Source organism: Armigeres subalbatus, unplaced genomic scaffold (assembly GCF_024139115.2).
Source record: "Armigeres subalbatus isolate Guangzhou_Male unplaced genomic scaffold, GZ_Asu_2 Contig1246, whole genome shotgun sequence".
Lineage (NCBI taxonomy): Eukaryota > Metazoa > Arthropoda > Insecta > Diptera > Culicidae > Armigeres > Armigeres subalbatus.
In genome coordinates, this window is record NW_026942008.1 from 87,258 (window position 1) to 98,687 (window position 11,430).

Here is an 11,430-nt window from a genome sequence, read left to right on the forward strand (position 1 = left end):
GGGAATGATTGTTTGCTACAAGATGCTTTTGTATCATGATGAGAGAGTAACCGGATGATACATAATATGTCGTAGGTGTTATTTTTTTCATGCAGAAGAAAAGGGTCAATGCATTTGAGGGGAGATGTGTGGCATTGGACAGGCCTATTATCATGAACAGGCCTATCATGCATGTGTCAAATGACAGATCCTGTCAGTCATCGTGAGTATACACATTCACGGCCGGTCGATCCCATCTTCCTCGCGAGTGCAGCAGTACAAACATGATGGGTGACAAATTTGCGCGATGTTGAATTGCACACGGACGATCACAAGCCACGCAACTAAAACCTGTTTTATCAGGAAAATCAAAATCCCGGCCTCATTGAAAATGCACGGGGCCCAAAATCCGGCCGAAATCTATCCCGAAAAAATAGCAAATCCTGGAGAATTTTTATTACATGCTTTTGAGTGTTTTTTCCGGAAAAAAATTGCAGAAATAGTGATTGGAATTTCAATATGATTTATTAGATGAATTCGTGTAGAATAGAAAAACTCCTTTACATGAATTCTATACCGGAATTCATTTTATAAAAATGTGCACGGGATTATAGAATATAATTAAATACAAATAATCATGATCTGATTATTTAGTCAATGCAAACGCACTGCCAGTAGTGAACAGGATGGCCTGGATTAGAAATACTAGAATAAGTGATCGGCGAAGACGCCATCTTGTTTCCAATCGAACCGTCAAAAGCGGTTCCATTTCGACTTGTTTACTTTTTGCACCCATAAGAAGCAAGCAAAAAGTTCAAGTGCTGCCAGTATCATTTTCACGATTTCATGCATTTTCATACGTTGCCATTTCGACAGTTTTTCACTCCGCCGGTCTCTGGTTATAGGGTTGCTATCCTGGATCATATGTTTCGAATCAAAACAAACACGCACACCAACATATCCAATGACAGATAGAACTGAAAATATTTTTTTTATTCAGGTTTCGGGTTGGCGCTGACCCAGGTTAAAAAACGAATTCGACATAAGTTTGAAAGTAGGCTAAGCTCCAGTAGGAATGTAGTGCTATGGAAGAAGAAGCTTGCGATGCACTTGCGCGGCTGACTGATTCATCGAAACCGATTGCTAAATTGTTAGCTAATATTTTTCAATAGTAAATACAGTCAAATTTCACTCCTTGGGCTATCTTTAGATGGGCTATGATTTAGTTGGGCGCCCGTTAGTTGGGCTGTAGCCCACTTAAAACGAAGGTGGACGTCAAATTATGACATCAACGGCAGTTTTTTTATTCTTTTTCTCATGTCGTTTTCGTTTTTGCGGTGTAGCTACACTCGTGCTACACTTTTGCACCAAAAATGTTCGTTTTTGATTTTCGTGCTACACCAGTGTAGCATTTTTCTTGCACTGAAACAAGCAGTGTAGCACCACAAAAAATCAGAGTGTGCCGTGTAGTGTAGTTTGTTGTCAAGTTTCTCCCGTTGTTATTGTTTTATTTTTATGGTATCCAACAGGTATCCATAACAAACAAACCCAACTGCACTCAAAACGTTCGTTTTTGACGTGCAAAATGCTGCACTAAACGGTGTTGCTACACCTCAAAAACGAAAACGACATCAGTTGGCAGCTCTGAATTTCTATAGGCCTTTTCACGAGACGTTTAAAATCAGCTGATTTTACCGTCAATTGACAGTTCTTCTATGAAAGTGACAGCTTCGGACTTGCAGGCCTGTTCAGCGGTTGTAAACAAGTGCAGCCCCGGCAGTGTCACATGAAAAGGCCTATTGTATTCGCTGATTTGACAGATGACATCTCAGCCCAACTAACGAAAGTCTTTCACTAGATGGGCTGCAGCTTTAGCCCAACGAGTGAAAGTTGACTGTATTATCATCATTGGCGTAAATAAGGGGGGGCTGGGGGGGGCCTGGCCCCTCCAGACCTACTTTTGCCCCCCCCCCCCAGAAAATTTTGAAAAGTAATTCCAACTTAGTCATTTTTTATTTCATTTACATATTTCCTACATATTTCTTAATTTTGATTATGAATTCTATAAACATATTTTTTGTTGCGTTATCACATCTATGACCATTTGTTCAGCAAAGCATCGAAATATTTAAGTTGGACCCCCGGGAACATTTTCTCGATTTTTAAGCTAAAATCAATGTCGCTCCTAATTCAGTTGCTAGCTTAAAATAATAAATTTGTTCTGCATTTGTTTGACTAGTATCCTGGTCGCAGAAACATAAAAACATTGTATTAAGATATAAATATTTCTGTTCTATTAAACTACCATCCGCTTCAAAAAAGACTGAAGCAACTACATCAAAATGAGCACATGTACACAAATGCGGGCAATGAAATTTCGAACGATCATTCTTTCGAAAATCTTCGAGTTAATCGCAAGGTATGCCGCAAAACAGTTGATCAAATTCCTATGGAGCTTTTTGCTCTCGCTATATAATTCTGGCACAGAAAGATATAAAATTATAAAACTTAAGAATCTTTGTTAAGAAAAATTGTTACAGAAAAATCAACATCGCATTCCATTGAAAGTATTAGGACAAAACTTCGGCAACCTTCGCACTCACAAGAGAGATTGCATTAAAGAAATATTTTTATAATCCTTAAAAGATCTTGTTCCATTTATTTTTTTGGCGATTTCGTAAGGATCATCGGAAAACTATTTTGTGCCTGCTTTAGTGAGAATTTGTTTTTTAGGATAAAAAAAATTAGATTTAGAAACCAGTTCGTATCAGAAAACATTTCTTTTGCAGCACAATTCAGATCGATTTGGATGCTTCTCAAGTCTCTTTGATTTTTGCAGAGAATTCTCTCACCTATTTAGAAAACCATAATAAAGCCTCTTCCTAACGTCAGTAACTACAAAAACCCTATGTTATTCTGGAATTTGATTTATGACTCATAATTTTATGACTCATGGAATTTTTGACTCATAAAAAACACTTTAGGATTCCAAATTTGTGTTCATCGGTACTTAACTATTTCAGCACAGAGCATACATTTTTGAATTGCATGAATACTTATATTGATTATGACAAAATTTCGTGGAATTTATTCCACATCTAAAGAGATTCAAAAAAATCGAGATCTTTATGCATTAAGTAATCAAGGAAATGCTTGAAAACTTTCAGAAATATACTCATATCGAATTTCATTTATAGATAATTCGAAGAAGATTCTTGAATCTGTACTGTAACATAAGTGTGTACTTATCCACATTTAGTAACATGGAGAAGACAAGTTGACACAGACACAGCGTTTTGAAGCAATCACAGCATCATTGGAAATCAATTGTATTATTCGCGATTTTTTTTATGTTAGTTCTAGGACGAATGAGCGATAAATTTAGTCAAACAATTTCTATTGCAATCTATGCGCACAGTGCTTTAAATCGCCTTTGAAAATTACATCCCACCAGCTGGTGCCATGGCCCCCCCTAGACCGAGACTCTAGTTACGCCTATGATTATCATTCATAAGTATTGTAAAACACTGGAGTCGGTTTTCACGCGGAGGATATTTCACGCGGAGGATATATCCCTAAATATGTTTGAATAAACCGCGGAAATCCAGGAACGCGTGTGAAAAAAAAATTGCATAAAAAGAGATTCCTGTTTTAAAAAACCCAGATTAATCCACCTAGCGGTGATGGTGCCTTTCTCGACCTTCGTAAAATGTGTGTGCTTGAAAATAGATGAGCTAGTAGCTAGGAGTAAAAAAGACAAATTTCTTTGTCCGTTCTATGAAAATCAGATTATTTATGGCAAAGATATTGCAGATCCAGTTGAAAACCGAAAATCATATTTTGTCCCATTCCCGGATGTCGCGACTGCATCGCGAGTGGGGCCCGACTATGGCACAGTTGCGCACTACTCGCGATGCAGTTGCAACATCCGGAAATGCGAGAAAATGCGATTGTCGCGAAACCTCGGTTCGGTTTTCAGCTTGATCTACAATATGCTAATAAGAATTTCGACATTTTTGTTTCCTTTTCCAATCTTTTTGACGTACATACCCCTGTTTTATTTTACCCAGTTATATATTTTAAGGATATCACTTTTGGATGTAAATTGAACTGAAGCTCCGACTACACAAAAAGAAAACGAAAATGTCATTCCCATCAAGCGAGCGGAGGGCAATATTTATTATGATATAAATCTCATGACCGTCTTTCTACCAAACTCCCGTATGAAGAGGAAGGGAAGTGTATCAGTGTGGAAGCATCCGATATTTCGTTTTCGGAAAGAAATTATAGCCTTTCGGTACAACTTTGTTGCACAAGAAAGGCAAAAAGTATTTTGGCCATAATTTCAAAGGTAATAGTCCAATCTGGCCAACTTTCTAAATAGAACAGGATTCCGCATCTAATGCAATTTGTTGTGAGTAAATCGGTTGAGGGTAAGTCCATTAAAAGTCAGCTAGACTTTTTAACTCGCTTTTTTATAACACATAGTATATTTTGGCCATAATTTCTGTGCCCATGGTCCAAATTTTCAATAGAAAACAATACGACAGGATTCCGCGTCGAATGAAACTTGTTGGAATTATAGATAGTGGAATATATAGATGAGTGAAGATAAATCCTCTGTCTCCAAACGAACTGTCAAACGTGTCTCCAAACGAGCATGACGTCACGATTTCAATGGAAACGTTAAGGGCTGTGACGTCATATGTGCGTGTGCACGGGCAGAAAAATCGACTCAGCCATGCTTTCGCTCATCTATATATTCTACTATCTATAGTTGGAATTAAATCGGTTGAGGATAAGTTCCAAAAAAGTGAGCTAAACTTTTCGCACTTTTGGTGCGCGCACACACACACACACAGAGACATCATCGCAGTTCATCGAGCTTTGGAGCGAACATACAGCCTTTTCGTAGAAAAAGGCAAAAATGGTGTTTCAGCCATAATTTCCGATCCCATAGTCCGATCTAGCCAATTTTCAATAGAAAACAATGGGACAAGATTCTGCGTCGAATGCAATCTGTTGCGAGCGTCAATAGATGAAGTCTAAGTGCTGAAAAAGTGAGCTAGACTTTTTCGAACTCTTTTTCACAATAAATAGTAATTTGACCATAACATCTAAGCCCATAGTCCGATCTGGCCAATTTTCAATAAGAAAATATGAGACATTCTGCGTCGAATGCAACTTGTTGTGAGCAAATCGGTTAAGGATATGTGCCTGAAAAATGAGTGACATTTTTTACGCGATTTTTTCGTATGAATTTGTATTTTGGCCATAACTTTCGATCCCATAGTCCGATCTGACCAATTTCAAATAGGAAACAATGGGACAGGATTCTGCGTCGAATGCAACTTGTTGCGAGCAAATCGGTTGTGGATAAGTGCCCGAAAAATGAGTGACATTTTTTACGCGATTTTTTCGTATGAATTTGTATTTTGGCCATAACTTCTGATACCATAGTCCGATCTGGCCAATTTCAAATAGGAAACAATGGGACAGGATTCTGCGTCGAATGCAACTTGTTGCGAGCAAATCGGTTGAGGGTAAGTGCCCGAAAAATGAGTGACATTTTTCACGCGATTTATTCCTACGAATTTGTATTTTGGCCATAACTTTTTATTCCATAGTCCGATCTGGCCATTTTCAAATAGGAAACAATAGGACAGGGTTCTGCGTCGAATGCAACTTGTTGCGAGCAAATCGGTTGAGGGTAAGTGCCCGAAAAATGAGTGACATTTTTTTTAGTAGTTTTGCGCACACACACACACACATACACACACACACACACACACACACACACACACACACACACACACAGACATCACCTCGATTCGTCGAACTGAGTCGATTGGTATATAACACTATGGGTCTCCGGGCCTTCTATAAAAAGTTTGTTTTTGGAGCGATCATATAGCCTTTACCGTATGCTTAGTATACGAGAAAGGCAAAAACCGCGTAAGAAATGACTTCAGTGTGTTGGATGACCAGATAGGGTGCGACGCCTCGGTGTTGAAAGTTGAAAATCCATCCTAAAACGGCTGAGATATTAATGATCAAAGGTGATCAAAGTCTATCATATTTTCGTTACGTTTTTTTGATTTTTTGCAATCGTAAAGTGTACCCCTATATAGAAAAGACAGACGTAGTTCTACGTCAAAAATCAAACTAAATTCACCGAGTCGTGATACTGACTTTCTCACATTTAGTCAAGACACCAACCTTATATGGCGCTAATATTGTTCGATGTACCATTTTCTTCATAATTTTCAAACGCAACAATCGATCGTTATCAAATTCAATAGTGATCAACTAAGATTTGCCCTCTGTCGAATAAAACTTATTGCGAGAAAAACGATTAAGGATTACTATATGAAAAGTTATCTATTGTCTTTCTTAGCTTTTGTGCACACACATATGGGCCAAACACAATTGATACGTTTGCGTGCGTTTTGACAGGTTTCCCATGGAAAAACTGTCAAAACGCACGCAAACGTACCCATTGTGTTTGGCAAAATACTCTTCGAGCTGAGTCGATTGGTATGTAACACTATGGGTCTCCGAGGCTTCTATGAAAAGCTCTTTTGTTGTACGAGAAAGGCAAACATATCTCATAGTGAGACGATAAATTTTATAAAGTGGCTGCTTCATTTTCAATATAAAAAAAATCTCAAAACTCACCCGATACGTCCACTCCGCGAGTTGCCACATCCGTACAGATGAGAAAATTGACCATACTGTTCTTGAACTTTGCCAGGTTCACTTTGCGCTCCCGGGAATTGCGGGATCTGTGCAAGCAGGCGAACGAGTACTGCATACCACAGGCCTGCATCAGATACCGTTCCAAGTTATCACAGTCCAGCTTAGTGCGGCAGAAAATGATCGCTCGATCCATGTTGTACTCTTTGATGGCATTCAAAGTGTACTCACCCTTGAGCCTTTTGACCGCTTCGGAGAGGCTCTCGGCCGTATCAGATCCGGGACAAACGTTGTCCAGGGCATGCACGCCATCGGTCTGAACATGTCTCGATAGCCAATGCCAGCTTTGATCCTTCCGGGGATCAATCATGTACACCACGTGATGAACCGTATCCGGGATGACGTCTTCTCCTTTCAGATCGATCCACGTGGGAAAGTGCATAAGGCTTTCAGCGAAATTTTGAACCTCTGATGAATCCAAAGTAGCGCTACAAATGATCATCTGAAGTCGATGATCGTCAGCCGTAATTTTGGGTATTTTCTTGTGTATGCGATAAATGAGTTCCATATAACCGTGTTTTAGCAAACCGTCCGCCTCGTCCAGAACAAAGTAGCGACAGCTGCTCAGAATTATGGTTCCATTGGCAATCAAATCATCTAGCCGTCCAGGTGTTCCAATAATAATATCAACACCACGTTGTAATTCCTCGATTTGATCAGTGATATTAACCCCGCCGATCAGAAGCAACACGCGCACTTCTGGTTCCTTGAGGTACCGTTTAAACGTTTGAACTTGATTAAAAGTCTGCTCAGCCAACTCCCGTGAGGGTTCAATTACAATCGCTTGAGGTGCATTTGGTTGAGGATTCGATACATGTGAATCTCCTTCGCTCCCTGTATTAGGATTGATAACCACTTTTCCGTGTGGAGCTTTGGATATCGGTGAATATCCATTTGGAACGGGGTATTTGAAATCAGTATCACCGAAGTTGAACGACATTTCGGCATTATGCAACGCTACCGCCGGAAAAAAGTTGACATGTCTAATGTCTTCGCAAGTGATTTCGAAGGCCGTTCCCAAACTTATGCCATTTTTCGTAAAGCCAATTTCAGCACGCTCCAAATTTAGTAAGCACCCAATGACATCGCCCTGTCCAAATTTGCCACCGTAGCTTTGAAAACGTTTGTTGTGAGATTTCTTCCCCATTGCGCCGTAACCGTAGCCGAACTTATCCGTTCCCAACTCTAGGCTGGCTTGCTCTGTGCTCCATCCAACACGACAAACTCCTCCCTCTGCAACGGTAGCCTCGTAGTAATACTTTCCCCAATCCCAAACTCCGGTGGTCGCTCGACAGCCGTGCCACTTCTTGCGTTCTTTCGATTGACAACTCAACCCATCCGGTGTGATTGCTAGCCCGTTGCTACGATCCGTACACGATAATCTCCATTGTTTGGGGCTCTGTCCAGCAGCAATCTTACCGCTATTGATGTCTCGAAGCGTTTCCCACACAATCTGAAGAAGTGGTATGCTTATGGCGCCCGTTTTTCCACTTCGTGTTTCTGCTGCCATTAGGACATCGCCACCGCCCATAATAACGGGGATGGCTTCCGCTTGTATGTCTGTGGGTAGAAACCATTCCATTTCTTCAAGCATTTGACCGATCTCCGGCAGGATTCCATATTCTGCAGGAAAGCGGACAGTAATATTGTGTTGGGTTCTCGTCAAAAGCATTCATTACCTTCGAAAGCAGACATGTTTCTTTAGATAATTGTTTTACACAAATAGCAAATTATTTCATTGAATCATTCTGCAATATTCAACATGTTAGTAACTGACGTCAATTCCTCGTATTCCTTTTAAAACACAATAACTTTTTTTCTCTCCAAATTATCCTGATGTTTATTTATAAAAATAAATAAATAATAATAAACAACAGCTGATCAATTCTTACCAGAGTCGAACTCATGAAAAACAGTATAGTAAATTTCGCTAGCCCCTGGGGCTAAGGGTGCGGCCAGAATAGACGCGAGCAATATTTAGGAAGTGAACCACCCGAATAGAAAATACAATAGAATTACATTAAAATATCATAAAATTACAATACATTTTATTTATGAACAACACCGAGGAAATTTTCCGCATATATGTTATGTGTCAAACTACATAATTTTTTGCAATTTGTTCTCACAAATATCTTTTATGTTTGAAAATAAATAAATGTTATTACACGCAGCATAGTTTCTTACGATTAAACCAAATATATATATTGTTGATTTTAACAATCGGTCTATTATTAAATCAAAAAGAATCGATTGTTGATTTTACAATATTTTCCTATTGAATCAACAATATGATTGTAATTTTAACAATATTCGTGATTGATCAGAGCTTGTTTAAATTATATTACACGCAGAAAAATGTATTGTAGAAACAACAATATTCTGGGTCAAATTCAACAATCTCAACAATGTTAGCTCAGGGCTAACAATATTTTCCATTTGACTTAATCCATAATATTGTTTTTACAATCAAAACATTGAGCTGCTATATTGTTGTATCAACAATATGATTGTTGAAATAACTGTGACTGTATTGTTGATTCAATATATGAACACGATAAATTCAACAATAAAATATTGTTGAAGCAAAATGACACATGAAGGCGTTCTTTCTTATTTTTCAGGTAAAAGTAAGCATAAACAAATTAAAAGTTGTGAGATTTATTTTATTTTTCCAATCAGTTAAGCCCCAAACGCAATATAACGGAACGGTGACGGAAACGGCAAATTTGACAGAAAATATATGGGCTAACTGTCAAATTTTCCGTTTCCGTCGCCGTTCCGTTGTATTGCGTTTGGGGCTTTAGTTTCAGGGTGTTTCAGGTATTCATATTATCGTTCATATTATATAATATGGCATTGCGAATTTGCCTTGGAATTTGCTGCAATGCTGTTATTTGGGTTAAGTTGATGTCATTGAAGAAAACCCTGAGAATGAAATGTTCTTATTTATGAGATTGTCGATAATTATAAACCCAAATTATACTTATCCACCTTTACTTTTCGATGCCGGAAAAGCAGGAATAACTTCCCCCGAATGTTTCCGCCCACAATTCAAATTTCTATATGTGCATATTTCGCCCTGAAAATGCAAAAAAAACAACGTTAAATATTTTCTGAACATTATTTTTATCGTTTAAACTTACGTGTATAGTCAATAAATTGTTGACTCCAATCCCCGCCTCAATTATATTTCACTTAGTTTTATTAATTTGCTCTCACTTTCTTTCTATTTTTAAAAACAATTTTTCCTCCAACGAAAAAAAATATGCGTTAAAAAATACACGCTTAGGCTTCCGACTAATAAATAGCATTTGTTTTGGCTAATGAAATTCATGTTCGCGACTCATCACACTTAAAATAAATCGCAGATTTCTGTGAAATTTCACCGAAATCTCAACAGCAGAACTGTTCGGTAAAAATTTCACAGATTTTTTTGTAGTTTTGACAGTTGAACAAAGGAAAATACCGCAGAAAATCGGTGAAATAATTACCGAATAAATCTGCTGTTGAGATTTCGGTGAATTGAAGATAAATTCACCGAAATCTGTGAAATGATTTAAGTGTGATAACTTTTATAGTACAATCGGAATAAAACTTATATTCGTAATTGATTTAATGTATTAATAATGATTATGGCATGCCATTAAGAAAATAATACAAATACTAATATTATGCTATAGCAATAATTTTATTAAAAAATAAACAAATTAAATCTTAGATGATTCCGCTTCATGGGATGAAGTGCTGCGATTATGATGATGTTGTCATAGAGCTCCGGATCCAACATGTAGTCACCAGAGCCACATGGCAGGATTCTCGTCTCCTGGCGTACATCATGGCCACGTTGCTACCGCTCTACATAGCCGTAGATCCTTGCGGAAGATACTACCTATTAAGTTAGTCGTCTCTATAATTTACATGGAAGAGCTAACTTATATCAGTGAGTGGATGTCCTTCGTGGTGGACGAAAAGGGTGATGATGTCGATGAACACAATGAAAATGGAGGCCTCCATAATTTTCCTGACCAGCAACTCGTTTTCGATGGGATTGCATCCTCCCGTTAGATGATTTTTAGTGCTTGGCCAGATACGAGCGAAGCTGAAATAATATAGAATATATAAGCCAAAATAAACTAACAAATTCATAAGTAATAATTACCTTTACTGACAGAAAACGCTATCGAGAGAAGATAGCGCGGGTGTTGTAAACTTATGCTCGGGCGGTCAAAAAAGCTTGCTGTACAGAGCATCCGACCAGCAGACCGAAATCGAAACCAAAACATGAAGATTATCAGTGAAAGAATATAATTCTCAACTATAAAAATTCAACAATATTGATTATGAGAATAAATACATTTATACATTGCAATCCCGCATAATCAAAAACAGTACATAGAGTGGTCGATATGATTCAAACGAAATAAATCATGTGGTAACAATTTATGTTATTGTACATTTATGCTACGACTTCATGTTCTTTTAGAACGCATACTATACCAAATTTTCAATTGCCTATACTACATGTGGTCAATATTCTTTGAAACGTTTCGTTATATTTTTTTACAATATAATTTATAAAGGAACTAAAGAGGAAATGTCAGTAGACCATAATGGAATTATTTGTGGTATGGTACTGGGGGTTAGCAGCACGGGGTATCATCCACAGCAAACAAAAAATCATCACCATGCAAC

General features: G+C 38.0%; 1 protein-coding gene and 2 long non-coding RNA genes across 3 annotated transcripts in view; all 3 read right to left on the reverse strand.

The window, feature by feature from the left end:
- Window positions 1–8,574, reverse strand: part of LOC134202503 (ATP-dependent RNA helicase Ddx1) — a 32,943-nt gene extending 24,369 nt beyond the window's left edge. Inside the window, exons 1-2 of the mRNA XM_062677502.1 lie at window positions 8,415–8,574; window positions 6,658–8,358 (exon numbers count right to left, since the gene is read on the reverse strand). Of these exons, the coding sequence (XP_062533486.1) occupies window positions 6,658–8,358; window positions 8,415–8,430 (1,717 nt within the window). The 5' untranslated portion in view covers window positions 8,431–8,574. The remainder of the gene's footprint in view (window positions 1–6,657; window positions 8,359–8,414) is intronic.
- Window positions 8,575–9,422: 848 nt separating this feature from the next.
- LOC134202489 (uncharacterized) lies at window positions 9,423–9,983 on the reverse strand. Its single transcript, XR_009977243.1, has 3 exons — window positions 9,882–9,983; window positions 9,730–9,817; window positions 9,423–9,663 (listed from the first exon to the last, which is right to left on the reverse strand). It is a non-coding gene; the product is annotated as an uncharacterized LOC134202489 (long non-coding RNA).
- Window positions 9,984–10,420: 437 nt separating this feature from the next.
- LOC134202501 (uncharacterized) lies at window positions 10,421–11,030 on the reverse strand. Its single transcript, XR_009977248.1, has 3 exons — window positions 10,898–11,030; window positions 10,671–10,837; window positions 10,421–10,610 (listed from the first exon to the last, which is right to left on the reverse strand). It is a non-coding gene; the product is annotated as an uncharacterized LOC134202501 (long non-coding RNA).
- Window positions 11,031–11,430: the final 400 nt, after the last annotated feature.